The following is an 18,662-nucleotide window of genomic DNA, read 5'->3' as shown; positions in this document are numbered from 1 at the left end:
CCCCTTTCCTCCAATTTCTCTCCGCCTTCTCCTCTCTTCGCCCCCTCCCGGTCTAACTGGGAGACTGGCATTCCGGCTCTTTTCAACCCCTCCCCTCCTCTGCGCTGCGGAGAATAATCGCAATCGTCATGGCTCAACTCGATACCCTCGATCTGGTCGTCCTGGTAGCTCTCTTGGTGGGTAGTGTCGCCTACTTTACCAAGGGAACCTACTGGGCTGTCCCCAAGGACCCTTATGCCTCCTCCGCCAACTTGAACGGTGCCGCCAAGAGCGGTAAGACCCGCGATATCGTTGAGAAGATGGATGAGACGGGAAAGAACTGTGTGATCTTCTATGGCTCCCAAACTGGTACCGCTGAGGACTATGCATCCCGTCTCGCCAAGGAAGGTTCCCAGCGTTTTGGTCTCAAGACTATGGTTGCCGACATCGAGGACTACGACTACGAGAACCTGGACAAGTTCTCTGAGGACAAGATCGCTTTCTTCGTGCTCGCCACCTACGGCGAGGGCGAGCCCACTGATAACGCCGTCGAGTTCTACCAGTTCCTCACTGGCGAGGATATCTCTTTCGAGAGCGGTGCCAGTGCCGACGATTCCCCGCTATCCTCTCTCAAATATGTCGCTTTCGGTCTCGGTAACAACACTTACGAACACTACAACTCCATGGTTCGCCATGTTGATGCCGCACTCACTAAGTTGGGTGCTCAGCGCATCGGCACGGCCGGTGAGGGTGATGATGGTGCCGGTACTATGGAGGAGGACTTCCTCGCCTGGAAGGAGCCCATGTGGGCTGCTCTCACCGACGCTATGGATCTTCAGGAACGCGAAGCTGTCTACGAACCTGTCTTCTCAGTCGATGAAGATGAGATGACTACCCTCGAGGATGACTCGGTCTTTTTGGGGGAACTGACTGCTGCCCACCGTGCCGGACAGCCCAAGGGTCCTTACTCTGCTCATAACCCTTACATTGCTCCTATTGCCGAATCCCACGAACTGTTTACTGTTAAGGACCGCAACTGCCTCCATATGGAAATTGATATTTCCGGTAGCAACCTCAGCTACCAGACTGGTGATCACATTGCTATCTGGCCCACCAACGCCGGTGCCGAGGTCGACCGGTTCCTGCAGGTGTTTGGTATTGAGGACAAGCGTAATGTGGTGATCAATGTCAAGGGAATTGATGTTACTGCCAAGGTTCCCATCCCGGCCCCGACCACCTACGATGTTGCTGTTCGCTACTACATGGAAGTTTGCGCCCCTGTCTCCCGTCAATTCGTCTCGTCTCTTGCTGCTTTCGCCCCCGATGAGGCGACCAAGAATGAGATCGTCCGCCTCGGTAACGACAAGGATTATTTCCACGAGAAGATCACCAACCAGTGTTACAACATCGCCCAGGCGCTCCAGAGCATCACCTCCAAGCCCTTCACCGCCGTCCCGTTCTCTCTGCTCATTGAGGGTCTCAACAAGCTTCAGCCCCGGTACTATTCCATTTCTTCTTCATCTCTGGTTCAGAAGGATAAGATCAGCATCACTGCTGTTGTCGAGTCCGTTCGTCTGCCCGGTGCTTCGCACATGGTCAAGGGTGTCACCACCAACTACCTGCTGGCCCTGAAGCAGAAGCAAAATGGCGACCCCTCCCCCGATCCCCACGGCCTGACCTACTCTATCACCGGTCCTCGCAACAAGTACGATGGTATCCATGTTCCGGTTCATGTGCGACACTCCAACTTCAAGCTCCCCTCTGATCCCACCAAGCCCATCATCATGGTCGGCCCCGGTACTGGTGTCGCCCCCTTCCGTGGTTTTATCCAGGAGCGTGCAGCTCTGGCCGCCAAGGGTGAGAAGGTTGGAACCACTCTGCTATTCTTCGGATGCCGTAAGAGCGACGAGGACTTCATCTACCAGGACGAATTCAAGGTATGTTACATTTCGTCACATCTCTCTTTTCTCTGAATATTTTATGCTGACTATTCCTCTAGAAATACCAAGAGCAAATGGGTGACTCGCTGAAGATCATCACTGCTTTCTCCCGCGAGGGCGCTGAGAAGGTCTACGTCCAGCACCGCCTGAAGGAGAATGCCCCACTTGTCAGTGAGCTGCTGAAGCAGAAGGCTAACTTCTACGTCTGCGGTGACGCCGCCAACATGGCTCGTGAGGTCAACTTGGTGCTGGGACACATCATCGCCGAGCAGCGCGGTATGCCCGCTGAGCGTGGTGAGGAGATGGTCAAGCACATGCGCAGTAGCGGCAGCTACCAGGAGGATGTTTGGTCATGATTGACGATCTGTTTCATGTAGTTTTTCCTTGTTGCTTTTTCTCATCATATCTTCACGTTTAGATGACCCAGCGCACATATTTGACGGCTTGGGGTTGCCAACTACCCCATTGTCCCTTTTTTCGGCAGCTTATGTACTATGCTCACTGTTTACGGCCTCAAGGGTGATTTGATTATCAGTCTGCGAGGACGAATGAGGGAAAGGATGATTGTTAGACTCGGAAAATAAAAGAATTTAATTGATCATATCCAAAGCAATCCAATAGAGTAGTTCAGTCGTAATGGTGTCATGGTAGTCTTCTACTTGAGTCGGTACCTGTCGGATAAGCGCTAACTGGTCGATTTCGAAGTCTGTCATGAGACATAGGTAACAAGTCGGCCCAAACCTCCCACAGTTGCTGCTACTAGTGTTTTGTTGACTGTTCAACTCTACAAAAAGCGGAAGTTGACAACGGGGATGAACGTCGTCATGGCACCGCTCGGCAACGGCAAACCTGACAACTCCCCGCAAACCAGAGATCCCTCGAATCCCTCCAGAAATGCGTCTTCTACAATCACTGATCTGACCATTAGCCACCAAATCTCTACCCATACTTATTCCAGTCCATTCCCCCACCCCGGGACCTCCCCTTCCGCCTATCGAAAACCCCCCGCCGTGATCCCGCGACACCTCGAAGCTCAGCTTCCCAGCACGATTTGTGAGGGCGGATTACCACCGCACCACCACCATGGCTTATGTGGTACCAATACACCGCGCAAGTGGCATTCGACATGCGGTGAAGCTGAATTTCCTGAATCCAGAAGAGGACTGTCTGGTAGTAGCGTGAGTGTTGCGTATTCCATCCGCGGCCTGGAACCGGCGGGCAAAATGCCGTGACGCGAGCTCGGCGTAAAGCTAGCAGGCTAACAATCTCCTTCTTTCTCTCTGCTACAGAAAAGCAAACCGGCTTGAATTCTATACATTGACTCCCGATGGCCTCACACTCGTCTCAACTCGCGCGCTCTATGCGCAGGTTACTATGCTCGCCCGCCTACCGGCACCGGCGAATTCACCGACGGACCACCTCTTCATCGGCACAGACCAGTGTAACTATCTCACCCTCGCGTGGGACACAGACGAGCAAAGGGTCAAGACGGCCCGAAACTACGTCGACATATCCGAGCCCTCATCCCGAGAGTCCCAATCACAACCACGATGTCTTCTCGACCCCAGCGGCCGCTTCATGACACTGGAGATATACGAAGGGGTTATTGTTGTGCTTCCAGTCGTGGAACCGACCAAAAAGCGAGGGAAGCCCTCCCACGCCGCATCACAGATGGAGTTGCCCCAAGTAGGCGAGCTCGGGGATCCGACCAACACACGTATCAATGAGCTGTTCGTTCGGTCGTCGGCGTTCCTGCACTCTGCCTCGGCCAGGCCCTACCTGGCCCTGCTTTACGAAGATAACCAGAAGAAAGTTTCGTTGCGGATTCTAGAGCTTCACTTCAGCATTGGTCCCTCAAATGGGTCTCCGGATGCGGAGTTCAAGGAACCCTCTGAGAAGAACCTGCAGGGTGGCATGTTGGGCCACGACCTTGATATGGGATCTTCCCACCTGATCCCGATTCCTGCCCCACTAGGTATCGTGCTTGTACTACTTGAATCTGTGTGCTCATGTGGCTAACTACTCTAGGTGGACTGATTGTATTGGGTGAGACATCGATCAAGTACATCGACGATGATGCGAATGATATGATTACACGCGATCTTGACGAGGCTACCGTCTTCGTGGCCTGGGAAAAGGTCGACAGCCAGCGATGGCTGCTAGCAGATGACTATGGCCGTTTGTTCTTCCTCATGCTAATTCTGAACAACGAGGGCCATGTCGAATCATGGAAGCTTGACTGGCTGGGAAATACATCTCGTGCGTCGGTCTTGGTTTATCTTGGCGGAGGAGTCCTTTTCGTTGGATCCCACCTGGGCGACTCTCAAGTCCTGCGTATTGGCGATGGTTCCTTCGAGGTCATCCAGACATTGTCCAATATTGCGCCCATTCTCGACTTCACAGTGATGGATTTGGGCAACCGTACCAGCGAGAGCCATACACACGAATTCTCATCCGGACAAGCTCGCATCGTGACGGGCTCTGGTGCGTTTGACGATGGAACCCTACGAAGTGTACGAAGTGGCGTCGGCATGGACGAGCTCGGAGTTTTGGGCGAAATGGATCATATCACAGATCTATGGGGCTTGCAAGTGCAGAGCACTGGTGACTTCCTGGATACATTGCTCGTGACATTCGTCGATGAAACACGAGTCTTCCGCTTTAGCGTCGATGGCGAGGTGGAAGAGCTGGAAGATTTCTTGGGTCTTGCTTTTGAAGAAAGTACCCTCCTCGCCGCCAATCTCCCCGGTGGCAGAATCCTACAAGTGACAGAGAAGAGAGCGTTGATTGCCGATGTCGAAAGCGGGATGGTGACCTTCGAATGGACTCCTCCAACGCAAAAGACGATCACCGCCGCTTCAGCAAACAATGATCATCTTGTACTGGTTATTGGTGGTCGCGTACTTGCATCCTTTGATATCCGAGGCGAAGCCAGCCTTATCGCCGAGAAAGACCTCGACGAGGATCATCAGGTATCCGGCGTTACAGTTCCGTTTGAACCGACAGGAGTTTGCATCGCCGGATTCCCGCAATCCGCCCAGGTCTCCGTCCTGAAAATCAATGACTTCTCCGAGATCCAAACAAAATCGCTGGGCCCGTCCGGCGAGGCGTTCCCCCGATCTGTTCTCGTAACCAACGTTCTTGCCAATAGCCCGCCCACCCTCTTCATCTCCATGGCTGACGGGAGCGTCATTACTTTCTCCATGGATACAAAAGATTACTCGCTCGGAGGGATGACGAAGCTCATCCTTGGATCTGAGCAGCCAACATTCAAGAAATTGCCTCGCGGAGATGGCCTATATAATGTATTCGCCACATGCGAGAACCCAAGCTTGATATACGGTTCGGAAGGACGCATCATCTACTCCGCCGTGAACTCGGAAGGTGCATCTCGAATCTGCCATCTCAATACCGAAGCCTTCCCCGGGTCTATTGCCGTTGCAACCACGCAGGAACTCAAGATTGCATCAGTGGACAAAGAACGCACAACTCAGATCCAGACGCTCCCGATGGGATCCACAGTCCGACGGGTCGCATACTCTGCAGCAGAGAAAGCCTTCGGTCTGGGAACGATTGACCGCAAGCTTGACGACGGCGTCGAGGTTGTCAAAAGCCACTTCGTGCTTGCTGACGAGATCATGTTTCGGCGATTAGACGCGATAGAACTCAACTCGGAGGAGCTGGTCGAAAGTGTTATCCGGGCGGGATTCCCCGGCGGAAAAGATAGGTTTATTGTCGGTACGGCCTACATGGATGAAGAAAGGGAAGATTCAATCCGCGGGCGGATATTGGTATTGGAGGTCGACCATGGGCGTAAACTGACGCAGGTCGCGGAGTTGCCGGTCAGGGGGGGCTTGTCGAGCACTAGCAATGATGGATGATCGGATTGTGGCAGCATTAGTCAAGACCGTAAGTTGGGATCGCAGAAGAAAGATGGGAAACATTTTTGACTAAAAATATTACAGGTTGTCGTCTTCAAAATCGTTCCTGACAACTCTGGGTCAAAGACGAAGCTTGAGCGGCTTGCCAGCTATCGCACCTCCACTGCGCCGGTGGATGTGACGGTCGTCGGAAACATGATCATGGTGGCGGACCTCATGAAGAGTGTCTGCATCGTCGAATATATCAAGGGCGCCAATGGCGTCGCAGACAAACTTCACGAGATTGGTCGCCATTATCAGACCGTGTGGAGTACGGCCGTTGCCTCTGTTGGTGACGATACATTGCTTGTTAGCGAGGCACAGGGCAACCTAATTGTTCTGTCGCGGAACACAAATGGCGTCACCGAGCAAGACAAGCACCGTCTCGTCCCAACAAGCGAGATCTGCCTAGGAGAGATGGTGAACCGCATTCGAACGATCCAAATCCCCCAGATAGCCAGTCTCGCGGTAACACCGCGGGCGTTTATGGGAACGGTATGCTCTACTTTGTTATATCCTTCGACCAAAAGAACACATGCTAACCTCTCATCCTAGGTCGAGGGATCAATCTATCTTTTTGCATTGATAAATCCCGATTATCAGGACTTCCTAATGACTCTCCAAACCGTGATCGCCAGCAAGGTCGAGTCCCTAGGTGATCTACCTTTCGATAAATTCCGCGCATTCCGAACATTAGTCCGCTCAGCCGAAGCACCATATCGGTTTGTGGATGGCGAGCTGATCGAGCAATTCTTGACTTGCGATCTGGAGCTGCAAGAGGAGATTGTGGACGAGGTTGGTTGGGGTGATGTGGAGAAAGTCAAGGGAACGATCGAAGCTTTGAGGAGACTGCATTAAACAGAGGCGCGCCCAAATATTCGAAGGTTGTTTTTTTTATTTGAATTGTCACGTTTAATGACCAACTACCCATGGTAGATTTTACGCAATGAAAGGATGAATATCGAGATGCGACGATTACTTCAAGGTTTTAATCGCCTATCAACGGGGGATAACCCCTGGTATATAGTAATCGTAATGGTGTGATATTATACAAATTAGATCTAAAGCCGTCTATTTTTCCAATACCCCAAAGTTTCCCAAGCGATCCGATAACACAACAAGCTGTTACATAGCAAGTAGCAAGTAGACCAGACCATCCATCTAAGCATCCTTCTTAGCAGCCTCTTCATCACTCCAATCCAAGAGCTCCATAATCTGCTCCTCAGAAAGCTTCTCTGCCTTCTGCCCTTGCTTCTGGAGGTTCTTGATGTACTTCTTTTGGCGCTTCCGCGCCATACCATGCCACTCCGGAACACCACTCGCAGCCGCAAGGATATCCTCCTCACCCTCCTCAGCAACAAGATCATCATCACTATCGTCGACTTCGCCAAGAACCTTGCCGCTCTCGCCGCCGCGCAGCGCATTGGCAGACATCTTAGGCTTCTTCTTGCCAAAGGCAGCGCGCTCGGCCTCCTTCTTCGCCTTCTCCTTCTTGCGATCACGGTCGTGCATCCACTTGAAGAGTTTCTCAATGTAGGGCCGCACGCAGAGGTAGAACACGACGCTGAGAATGACCTTTGTCCAGCGCTTGCCGCTCATCTCGGCGACAGAGGCCCAGGAGTTCTTGAAGAAGCGCTTGATGACGGTTTCGATCAGCGAGTAGATTTGGGCGAAGAAATCGGTCGCGGCCTCGACGGCCTTGTCGCTGATGTCGGCTTGCTCATTGCGGGCTTGAGCTTGAGCCATGGTGGGTGGTTGGAGGGGGAAGTTTTGTCGAGAAACTTTTGTGTGCTTGTTTCAGCGTAGGTGGATTGGAGGGTGATCGGGGGAGGTGGTAGGTGGGAGGTGGGATACCCTGGGATACCCTGAGCAAGAATTGAATTGGGTGGGAGAGAGAAGGGAGAGAAGAGTGAGAAGAAAAATATAAAAGGGAAGAGACTCGAAGGTTCGACCGCAAGGACCCGTTTTGATGTCCCAGTAATTCCCACTTGGGAAGGCGCGAAATACGGTTGTCCGGCAGGAGCGGCTCGCGCCGGATCAATAGTTTGGCCGATGCGCCAATCAGCGGTTGCGGGTTGCTGTATGCTGTATGGGACGCGACAACCCTTAACACCGTTGTCTATCACGATCACTACCACTATCAACATCAACTGCCTCTCCAATCTTCACTGCCTGTCCTAATCCCGAAACCATGGCTGATAACGAGGAAATTGGCCTTGAGGAGGTGAGTCCGTTCCATCAATCATATGATTCTCGCTCTGATCGCTATGACCGCTAGCGTTTGAAATCAGCTTTGTGGCTGTCAATTGGCAAGATCGTGGACGAGGAGACTATCAAGCTGGGCGTCAACGCAACCCCCCAATTTATTGGTGCGCTCACAGAGATGGTTTGGGCTCAGATTGGTACGTACCTTGATTTTGCAGTCAAGGTGGTCCTGCATTTGACTGCCATATATTGTCCAATGCCTGTCACTTTCACCACTCTAGATGACGCGTAACTAACAACCCGCAGAGACGGTCAGCCAGGATCTTGAATCGTTCGCCAAGTGAGTCAATCCAGTATTGATTGTACCTGAACTCCCGGGATCATACTGATCGGTATTACCATTTTAGGCATGCCGGGCGTTCAACCGTTAACGTCTCAGACGTGATGTTGCTGGCCCGCCGTAACGAAGGCCTGGAATCTATCCTCACGGCCTTTGTCGAACAGCAGCGGAAAGAGACATCCTGAATGGTGGACAATGAGCCCGCAGAGTCTCTGCCCTACTAATTCACAGCCAAATATCGCTGGGCACGGTCAACTACTGCCTTGCGAGGGTCTATTGACCACCCCGGACCCGCTGATTGGCGGGTTCTTGCCAGCCTCACCAGTGGCCCGCCCCCGCATCATAACCCAAGTCATTAGCTACCCATGATGTATTCAGACCTAATTTCAACAACCATGTCACGACGCACCTGACCATCGTGTCACCGTTATGCAAGATGTCTCTGCCAAGCTCGAATTGACTTATCCGATGGCGTTCGATGGCGCTTCGAACGTTCTACTACAAGGTTGTGTGCTTGGTCTCTACGCATCCTTGAATCCTGTTCGATCAATACGATTCAGGATTGCTAGCATTTTTAAATCCATCTCAATGACGCCATTATCAACGCTCGAATGTGGCGCCTACTCGAAGACTAGGCTACCCTTTGCCGCCCCGTTTCCTATGCTATGGGTGGCTTTCCACCTCTCGGTCAACCGAGACGCGTTGGAAAAAGGATTGCTATGCCAACCACTTGATCACCTCACCATCTCCAGAGAGAATGCCTGGAGCTCTACCTTTTCCGTGATCTTGACCAATCGGATCTCTTCCCAGGCCCTGTGATATTTGGTATCATTGACTCTTGTCATGATCCTACCTTGTTTTCATACTTGGATGTTCTTGTACATCTACATGCTAGGCTGTCTCCCCTATGTAAAGGCAGATGACGTTTTTCAAAAAAAAAATACATTCCAGCGTCTATAAAGCTCCAAATAAATACCCCGACCAGCTGCTACCAGTAACACTGACCCCGAGATATTGATCCTATTTGTCACTTTATAAACCCAGTATCCAATATACATCTCAACTCGCCGTACACAAGCCACTTGCAAACTCTCGAGTCATCTACACCAGACGCGTTAGCCATCTTCAAAATGAGATCGCAACCCACGCCCATACGATCTATGTCCACGACAATGTTGAGCACAACTGCACGAAAACCACCCTTTGAACACAAAATACAACCCTTGCTCATGAGATCTGCAACAATGACAAATACGTCTACGGAGACCGACGCGTTGCGAACCACGCTCAAAAGTGCACCGAAGATGCAATCAGTTCGCTTCCACGGGCCTGGTGATATCCGCGTTGAAGAACTTGATGAACCTACCTGTGGCAAAGGCCAAGTTAAAGTTTGTCTTTACAACATGCATTTCATACCGGAGACTGCGCTAACAAATGATATCAAGATGAGACCTGCTTACGTCGGCATATGCGGCAGTGGTAGGTGATCCAACTACATCTTGTAGATGCCAGTATGACATGACATTCTGACATCTCTAGATCTACACGAATTCACCAGTGGCCCAATATTGATCCCAGAAACTCCACATAATATCACAGGCTGTACGCATCCAGCAACATTGGGCCACGAATTTGGCGGAATTATCGAAGAAGTCGGCGAAGGCGTCACAAATGTTTCGCCCGGGCAACGTGCCGTCGTGCGTCCGACCATTTTCGATGGATCTTGCGCTGCGTGTAAACAGGGCAACTACCATTGCTGTGAGAATATTGGATTTATCGGGCTAAGCGGTCCGTTCTCCTCCTTCTAGTTGTCTAAAAAATGCCCGAGGAATGCAATGATATGCTAATTCTAACAGGCTATGGTGGGGGTATGGCTCATAAAATTGTCGCTCCGGCAGGTCACTTCTATACCCCTCCCTGATAAAGTATCCCTCGAGACTGCTTCTCTTATTGAACCCCTTGCCGTATCATGGCACGCTGTCCACTCGTCCCCTTTCAAAAAAGGAGACAGTGTCCTCATAGTCGGCGGGGGCCCGATAGGGCTCGGTATTGTTCAAGTCTTGAAGCTACAGGGCGCAGGCCAAATCATAGTAGCCGAACCAATGGACAACCGCAAGAAATTCTGCACGGATTACGGAGCGACAGCAATTCTCGATCCTGGCGAGGTGGATGTCACGAAACGAGTTCGAGAGCTGACTGGCGATGTTGGAGCAGATGTTGTGTTTGATACGGCTGGCGTGGAGAAAGCGCTGCCAGGGGCGATAGCCGCTGTCCGCGTTCAGGGGACGATTGTGAATCTTGCTGTTTGGGAGGGCAACCCTTCTCTTCCTGTAAATGATTTAATGTATAAGGAGGTGCGGTATATGGGGGCAGCTTTATATGACGAGCAATCTTTCTTGGATGTGATCCAGGCACTGAATGCAGGTGAGTGCTATCTTGATGCGATGATTGTGGAATTCTTCTGATTAATTATTGGTAGGCCATTTGCGACCTGAGAAGATGATTACTGGTAGGGTTCCACTGCGCGATGCGGTAGACAAAGGAATTCTGGCACTGTTGAATCATCGTGATGAGCATTGCAAGATTCTTGTCGATGTGCAAGAATAAGATGGAAGAACGAAATAGGGCCTACCTTTTGATAGAGAAGCATGTTAGTTGAGCGCCACTTTTATTTGCTATGCGTCATCCCCGTCCGCAAGTTGAAATACAAATCGTGGTATCTAGCGATGGCCTTGGCTTTCCTCTCACCTCAATGAGTGCTTGAACTTGTTGCAGTAGTATTAGTTGGAGTAGGAGCGTCGGGCTCGTTCTTCTCCAGCTGAAGAAAATTCGAAATTATTTGTGAAATTCCAGCTGGCCCATTGAAGCTTATTTGGTATTTCAAGCTTTGTATCGCCGGTGGACCCTGCCCGGCCATCATGCCATTCTTACCAATACGCCAGAGCGCCCTTGATTGACGAGCCTCCGCTTGCTGGGCGTGGATTTTCTGCCACGTAATCCGTCCAAATTTTTACCATTCCGTATCTTAACATCCTTAATGAGTTGTCCATGATCTTTTGTGGAACCAAATGAAATGTGCCCTCGAGATCCAATGATAATCTCACCATTTCTAGAGTCTTAGGGCCATTGCCACCCAGTTTGATCATATTGCCCAATACAGTATTGCCATTCTCCAAATAATGATTAGGATCTGCTCCATATTTCATGAGAAGTCTCACGATTCTCGGCTGTCCTGACTGTGCGGCAACGAGCAACGTCAGATTTTTCCGATCCTTGGCCCCGTTTTCTAGAAGTAGACTGACAACCTCTTCATGGCCCCCTCAGCAGCAGCATCTATGATTTGATAACTGCGCGTGATATTCAACAGGCAACTTTCAAAATTCAAAGAAGCACCACGTTTCAGTAAAGCAGAAACCATCGGCGTCTGTCCGCCTGAGGCAGCAGCAAGTAATGCGCTGTTTTTGTCATCCCGATACTGTAATAGCAGACTTACGGCATTTGTGTGTCCCTCCACTGCTGCTACACGCAAAGCAGTCTGATCAAATACTCGTCTGAGCCTAGAATTCCGATAGACCAACAGATTATCAAGGTTTTTTTGGTGGTGGCTCAGAATGTATTCAACCACTCCTGGATGTCCCATCTTGGCAGCCCACCATAGTGCTTCTCCCAGCTGTCTTTTAGAGGACCCAGGCATAAGTAAAGCAACAAGTTCTTGATGCCCGAAACTGGCATTAACGCTTATAATCGAGGAGCCATCGAAGTATAATTCATCCGAGTCGCTTGCACCTTTTGCTAGCAACTGCTTAACTTTGACACAGTTCCCCTCCCTTGCCGCGGAGAACAAGTCGGCGCCAGTATGAATGGACGCATATAGGATCCGAACCAAGCGATTAGGTTTCTTGATAGATGTCATTGGAGGGTTGATTCCTCGATCTTGAATGTTCGATTTTGGCTGTGATGTTTGTAATTCTGTAGCAGGCCGGGAGCAGTCTCAGATATGCGAGTTTGGTCTGCAAGAAGATTACCCTCAATATATTGGTGTTCCTGATGTTCTTGATCTAAGAAGTCCCGAATAGTCGATATGATAAATTCACGATGTTGGGTGAAAAGGTTTGGACTGGCTCCAATTTCTTATAATTCCTTTCGGATCTCTCTCCAAGCCTCTTTATCTGGTAAATCGAGCGATTCAATTGAGATGCACGAGCCAGCCGAGTCCCAACGATCCCTCATTTCGTCCATGAGTTTCTTCAATTTTCGCTCGATGCTCGCTTGTGATGCCGCAACAACGCTAGAATTCAATAACTTCAACGTCTGCATATAAGAGAAAAGCCTCCTTTCCAGATCCCTTAAGTCGTCATGCACTGAAGTCATCCTCTCCCAGCTAATCTGAGTCTGTCGATTTCCACTATCAAAGTGCTCCATCTGTGAAAACGTCACCAGCACCTCATAACGATTTTGTAGTACTCCATTAATCTCTTTTTGATCTCGATTTCCCGAAGGAATATTCTGGGTTGCTTTTAGTATGGATGATAACCGGCCAAGCTGATCTTGAATTTGGCCAAAAAGGTCAGAAGAGTTAAAGAGCGATTCGTAAAAAGAGTCTGCCAGCGGGTAGATCTCCGTGATATGTCCTGTTACTCGTTAGATAACCACCACAGGACGACTCGGTATTTGCGCTCATACTGATATTGATGTCACGGCCCGCTCTGACATTGCTGATTACTGCACCCGCCGTGCGTGTATGTCACACCTGAATGAAGTGTTTCGCGGAGGGCTATGACGGCCGACGTTTCAGTTTCCACCAAGTGACTGCTATATTACGAACCGCATGGACTACGATGATAGACTTCGGGAGTTGTACAGATGGAAAGAAAGTCATTTCCTGATCGCTCGCTCATTCTCTCAGCTCATCGCCCGGGCTAATGTATAACCTATCACATGACCTCGTATTGTCTATCCAATAATGGCGCTGAGATACTAGTATATAGGCGAAATATACAAAGTACTACTAGTAGTAGATTGGGAAACGAAATATCCAACATGTTTCTATTTCCTATATATGGGGTCACGTTGGGGGGATACACCTCCACTATCTATTAGTGGTTGATGAGCGGAGAAGTAATGGAAGCGATGGTGACGACATCAATGTTCAGGAGCATTAAGTATACCAGATATGGGATAAAGCTTACATGTGATCCATCGAAATACGAATGAGCTTAAATTAAACGTAGTTCTATGCATACCTTGTCCTGCTTCTCAAAAGGGCCCCGGCCTGCTTAGAAAGTATTTTCTAATTTTCTGTGACGGAGTCGGCCCATTTCTATTTACTATTGGAATTCAAATCATTTCCAGATTTATTGTATCCAAATGAAATTGAGTATTACCGTAAACTACGTCAAAGCAGAGGCGATTTCGTCAATATATGAGCATCCATGAAGGTTCTGAGTATTTTCACCCATAGTTGAACGGGAATAAAAATTGCTTTTACCTGTCTCTAAAAGAGAGAGGCGACCTATGAATTATAGCAAAAGTGGTCCACTCGATGGGGGATGTTCTAGAACGCTTACGAGCCGTGGCATGGCGGGGTGGCGGGGATAAGCTATGGGGTCCTTCATAGTTGTTTCAGTTAGGATGGATGGGTGGGTAGCAAGCTCAAAAAAAGACCACAGTTGATCGGTGACTGTAGACCGGCCATTTAATAAACAATGGCCATTGTGTACAAGGCTGCATTATTGATTTTACCATCGGAAGCTAATGCCCTGAAGAGCTAGTCTCAACTCCGGTATAACAAAAGATTGTTCTGCATATTGTCACTATCTGGATATCCCCCGCATTTTGAGATTCCAACCCCTCCCCCCTCGCATCTCAATATCACGATCTTCCAATGGTGAATGGGTCTTCTGGAGCTTTTCAACGGCCTCCCTTACATAGGTCCCGCCCTTGACACGGCGTGGCGTGGAACGAGCACATTCGATGGGGTACACTACAGTACTGCAGTTGCCTTCGTGTGAATAATTCGTCACCAAAGGCTCCCATTTTTAGAACCCGCTTCTAATTTGTTTAACCGAGGCCGAACCACTCCTAATTAATAATTGTATGGAATACTTAATTGCCTGATAATAGGCGTGGCGCAGCCACTGAAAAGTAGTGTGGCTGGAGGAGCTACCAATTCGATTATTGAACTTTCTTTTTTTCCGCATTTTGAAATTTCGACCTTCTTCACATGCGGTGGCGGGCTGAAGTGACCAACCAGAGAGTTCATCACAGCAAAGGTGGAGTTGAGGTGGAGTAGAACCCTTCCCAAAGGTTAGGAAGTAGAGATTTGTGGAACTTGATGATGTCAAAGTGGACGGGTGGAACCACAACCAAGCCAGTCACACCCCACGAAGCATCCAGGGATCACCACGCCAGCACCCACCGATTTCCACTGATCTTCGACTATTGCGTCGACATCAGGGTCATTCTTATAACCCGCCCTGAATCCTGTTGCCTTCCTCAGGTCTTTTAACCTTAACCGCTCCCGGGTCCAACCAACTCATCTACACATCACATACATACAAACCTCCATTATGGGTATCGGAGGCGTCATTCTACGCTTCTGCAGTCTCGCTATACGCGTACTGCAATTCCTCGCATCTGCCGTCATACTCGGCATCTTCTCCTACTACCTCGCCATTCTTTCTCGCCATGACCAGCACATCGCCACATGGCTGAAAGCTGTCGAGGGTCTCGCTGGCGCGAGTGCTCTATACGGTCTCCTCGGCATCATTTTCACTTGCTGCCTTGGTGGGAAAGCATTCTTTGCTTTCCTAGGTGTTGTTTTCGATGTCCTCTTCACCGGCGCGATGGTCGCTATCGCGGTCCTGACGCGCAATGGCGTCGATCAGTGCTCTGGAACTGTCGACACCCCAATTGGTGAAGGCAACGCCTCAGACGAGTCCAAAGCCAATCTTTCTTTTGGCATGGCCTGCAAACTGGAGAAGGTCTCTTTTGCAGTGGCCATCATTGGAATGTGAGTATCCTAACCCCTCCGCACCAAACACCGCTGTCAACTTGAAAACCACGTGCTAACCGCGACAATTTAGTTTCCTCTTCCTGATCTCCATCCTCTTCCAGGTCCTGCTTGCCCGTCACCATAAGCGCGAGAAGCGCTTCGGTCCCTCGCCCGCAAACGGCTACACATCTGGTAGCCGTCGCCGCTGGTGGCGCCGCAACAGATCTCCCGATGCGGTCGGGGGTGACAATGCCCTACCCGGCCACCCCACCCCCGGTGAAGTCGAGATGGGTGCCGAGCCCAAGAACGAGAAGAACTGGTTTGGCTCTTGGGGTCGCAAGAAGGAACCCCCCCACCGTCGCTCTTGCTAATGGCGGAGGTGCTCCCCAAGGCACCTATGGCTACGGCAACTCCGCCTACACTGGTAACATTTAAGTGAACGATTTGTGACCACTTAGCTATTTGGTGGGATCGGTCGTGTCGACTGGTCCATGATTGTATGACCATTTTGTCTCTTTGAACTGTGATACCATGTTATGTAATAGGATTGGCGTGTACACTAGACGTCGGGGGTCATTGCCTTAATTGAATGTAGGCGTCTGAATGCCTCATGGGGATATAATATAAGACAGAAATCTATCGCTGATTTGAGTTTGTTGAACAAGAAAACTATAATTTATTGAGCAGGATGGAGTGACTAGTAGAGCTGGGATTGATAAAGTTTTGTATTGTTTCCGAAACTAAAGGTACAGATGTAAGACTGCTGCCGCACGCCTCATAACATTACCATCGACTCCAAACGCCAGCCAATCATTAAGAATACAGATTACGATCATTAACATAACAAGACCACGAAGTGATCAAAAGGGTCCCCAAGCACGAAACACCGGGGTGATAGAAGGTTCAGGAAAGAACAACTGTTCGACCGACACAGTCGGGTGGAGTTAAACACTGGTGAAGAATTTACCAGCCCTGAGCGCGAACAATGGCGCCAAAGCGGCAGACAGTGCCAGCAGCGACAAGACCCATGTAGACAGGCTGGCTGTTGGAGCACATGGCCCAGCTATTTCCATCAGGAGCACAGAGGATCTCGCCGGAAGTACAGGTCCAGCGAGCAACGTAAGAAGAGAAAGCGTTTGTAGTGGAGGCCGCCTTCAACTCACTGGACTGTCCAGCCAGAACACGGGGATCAGCAGATGGGTTTCCGAAGGCAGAAGCGATCTTGGACATGGACTGAGAGGTGGTCTCAGTAGTGGTAGTGCTGCGGGTGGAGTTGGAGCTCTTGGAATCATTCTTGGAGTTGTTGCTCTTGGAGTTGTTGCTCTTGGTGTCGTTGCTCTTCGACTCGCTGTCCTTCGAGCTGCTATCCTTTGAGCTAGAGGAATCAGAGGAGCTGGAATCACTGCTGAGGAAAGGAGCCTTGCTGGAGCACTTGTAGCCCTTGCCGCTAGCCTTGCCCTCCACGTTGTCTCCGGGCATGGGGAAGTTCACAGCCTCGCCCTCAATGGTGACACACTTGCCGGCCTGGTCAACGTTGGCAACAAAAAGCTCGGGGAGGCTGCTGAAGCTGGTAGTCTTCATGGCTCCGTACACGTCACGCTGAGCGTGTTCGTGGACCATCTCCTTGTGCTTCTCCTCGTGGGGCATCTTGTCGGCCACGGGGGCATCCATCTCCTTCATGGGTGGGTGGTTGGGATGATTAGGGTGGTTAGGGTGGTCGGCTTGCTCAATGGTGTGCTTGTTTGCATGATGAGCAGGAACCTGCTTGCCCTTGGAGCCACCTCCAACGGTGACGAAGGCACAGTTCATGTACATCTCGCGATTGCCGACTTTGTTGAACCAGGTCCAGGCCAGAAGTGCCTCGCCGTCGGGGGCATCTGAGGGGATTGTGAAGTCATACTTCTTAGCAATAGGGCAATCTCCCAGGATCGACTCGATGACCTTGAAGGTCTCACCCTGGTCGTAGGTCAGAGCAAGCTGGCAAGAGCCACCGTCGTGAGTAGCACTGCCCTCGAGCTCCATGGTGTACTTCTGGCCCTGCTTGTAGGTGGCCTGGGAATCGAAGTCATCCTTCGCGTAGCCCTTGCAAGGGTAGTCACTGCCAGAGGTCTGCAGCGGGTTGGTGTAGGAGTAGTCCTTCTGGCCCTTGGAGTCCTTGTTGAGAGGACTACGAATGGGATAGGGCTTGGCCATCTGCATGTGGGCAGATGCTGAACCGGCCAACAAGCCAGCGATGAGAGCGAGACCCTTCATTTTGAATATACTATGACTTGTCAGTTCTGAGCCAACACAGCTAGAACATTGGGTACTCACAATTTGTTATAAGTAAAAATGGGGTATCTATCAGAAGGATAGGATCAACAGTCTGTCAGGCTCACAACCACCAGGGTTAAATCTTGTCCAGAACTAGAAGAGTGATGGACTCTTTGGTCCAAATGGCGAGCTCAAGCTATGATAAATACCTGGACGGTAAGTAGCATTCTCCAGTGTTGTTTAGAGGAATGGCGGATGCCATCAACTCGGGGCTCAAGCCCAAGCAACGAGCCGTCCAGCAACGAGGAATGTTGGCAACCATCGCGGCTGCCATCACAGAGATCCCGCGTGGACTACTCGGAGACTGGAGAGAAAATGGTCCAGACAAAGCTCAATTGTTTGAAGGACTCATGATCAATCAATCAATATTAAGGGCCATCGGTGCGTCAACTAGTGGCATAAACATCGAGTAGATGCAAATCTTGCTGCTGTCTGTTCAACCTCGCCCTTCCAATTCCCAGCCTGGCACCATCAACAACCGCAACGCCACGCCCAGGGGTAAGTTTGCATCGCACAGACGAGCATGAAAGCCACCACCAGGGGTAACTCTCATTCCGCATCGAAATTAATCTCCGCCAGTCGAGTTGAACGGGGAATTCGGTGATGTCAGTCGCAGAACACGCGTTGCTCTATCGGCAATGGTACATACTCTTCCATATCTCACGCAGACTCCCTCTCGTCCATTCTTGAAAGAATTCAAGCACTGCCATGATAACGTGGCCCCAATGGAAACCGGTTTTCGAATGGTCTCGGTGTGCCAATTTAACTCTCGAGGCTCCTAGGGATCCCCTTATACCCCTGGTTCGCCCTGCATGCCAGTAGAGGACGGCTCATTTTGGTGAGATCCGTGTCCATTCGCTCAATATCACTAACTACATACTATGTATACCATCTCGAAGAGTTAGCTAGAGCTAGCTGGATCGCTGTGGTATTGGGCAAGTATGGTGGTTGAAACCGCATGTGTGGATCTA

General features: G+C 50.4%; 8 protein-coding genes across 8 annotated transcripts; 5 read left to right on the top strand and 3 right to left on the bottom strand.

Annotated features, from left to right (window-relative positions):
- Nucleotides 1-65: 65 nt before the first annotated feature.
- On the top strand, nt 66-2,275 carry cprA (NADPH--hemoprotein reductase cprA; the record flags this gene model as incomplete). The annotated part of the gene is made up of 2 exons (XM_057102958.1): nt 66-1,916; nt 1,979-2,275. Coding segments are annotated over 2 exons (2,148 nt in total), but the record flags the coding sequence as incomplete, so codon positions are not given.
- Nucleotides 2,276-3,002: 727 nt separating this feature from the next.
- N7533_006307 (DDB1/RSE1 family protein) lies at nt 3,003-6,697 on the top strand (the record flags this gene model as incomplete). The annotated part of the gene is made up of 5 exons (XM_057102957.1): nt 3,003-3,097; nt 3,209-3,894; nt 3,948-5,761; nt 5,885-6,334; nt 6,395-6,697. The coding sequence occupies 5 exons, from the start codon at nt 3,003-3,005 to the stop codon at nt 6,695-6,697; spliced, it is 3,348 nt and encodes a 1,115-aa protein (XP_056962587.1).
- A 303-nt stretch (nt 6,698-7,000) lies between these two features.
- N7533_006306 (uncharacterized protein) lies at nt 7,001-7,585 on the bottom strand (the record flags this gene model as incomplete). The annotated part of the gene is made up of 1 exon (XM_057102956.1): nt 7,001-7,585. The coding sequence occupies one exon, from the start codon at nt 7,583-7,585 to the stop codon at nt 7,001-7,003; it is 585 nt and encodes a 194-aa protein (XP_056962586.1).
- Nucleotides 7,586-8,030: 445 nt separating this feature from the next.
- Nucleotides 8,031-8,569, top strand: N7533_006305 (CENP-S family protein; the record flags this gene model as incomplete). The annotated part of the gene is made up of 4 exons (XM_057102955.1): nt 8,031-8,063; nt 8,118-8,241; nt 8,351-8,384; nt 8,452-8,569. The coding sequence occupies 4 exons, from the start codon at nt 8,031-8,033 to the stop codon at nt 8,567-8,569; spliced, it is 309 nt and encodes a 102-aa protein (XP_056962585.1).
- Nucleotides 8,570-9,628: 1,059 nt separating this feature from the next.
- On the top strand, nt 9,629-10,991 carry N7533_006304 (uncharacterized protein; the record flags this gene model as incomplete). The annotated part of the gene is made up of 4 exons (XM_057102954.1): nt 9,629-9,863; nt 9,924-10,081; nt 10,241-10,808; nt 10,864-10,991. 4 exons carry the CDS (start codon nt 9,629-9,631, stop codon nt 10,989-10,991), a joined length of 1,089 nt encoding a protein of 362 aa, XP_056962584.1.
- Nucleotides 10,992-11,670: 679 nt separating this feature from the next.
- N7533_006303 (ankyrin repeat domain-containing protein) lies at nt 11,671-12,297 on the bottom strand (the record flags this gene model as incomplete). Its single annotated transcript, XM_057102953.1, has 1 exon — nt 11,671-12,297. The coding sequence occupies one exon, from the start codon at nt 12,295-12,297 to the stop codon at nt 11,671-11,673; it is 627 nt and encodes a 208-aa protein (XP_056962583.1).
- Nucleotides 12,298-14,953: 2,656 nt separating this feature from the next.
- Nucleotides 14,954-15,749, top strand: N7533_006302 (uncharacterized protein; the record flags this gene model as incomplete). The annotated part of the gene is made up of 2 exons (XM_057102952.1): nt 14,954-15,396; nt 15,470-15,749. 2 exons carry the CDS (start codon nt 14,954-14,956, stop codon nt 15,747-15,749), a joined length of 723 nt encoding a protein of 240 aa, XP_056962582.1.
- Nucleotides 15,750-16,341: 592 nt separating this feature from the next.
- Nucleotides 16,342-17,631, bottom strand: N7533_006301 (putative extracellular protein; the record flags this gene model as incomplete). The annotated part of the gene is made up of 1 exon (XM_057102951.1): nt 16,342-17,631. The coding sequence occupies one exon, from the start codon at nt 17,629-17,631 to the stop codon at nt 16,342-16,344; it is 1,290 nt and encodes a 429-aa protein (XP_056962581.1).
- Between the last annotated feature and the right edge of the window lie 1,031 nt (nt 17,632-18,662).

This window comes from Penicillium manginii, assembly GCF_028828005.1.
Source record: "Penicillium manginii strain IBT 31320 chromosome Unknown utg000004l:1.0-7231830.0:1.0-7236170.0, whole genome shotgun sequence".
Classification (NCBI taxonomy): domain Eukaryota; kingdom Fungi; phylum Ascomycota; class Eurotiomycetes; order Eurotiales; family Aspergillaceae; genus Penicillium; species Penicillium manginii.
This window is presented reverse-complemented; position numbering and strand designations above follow the sequence as displayed.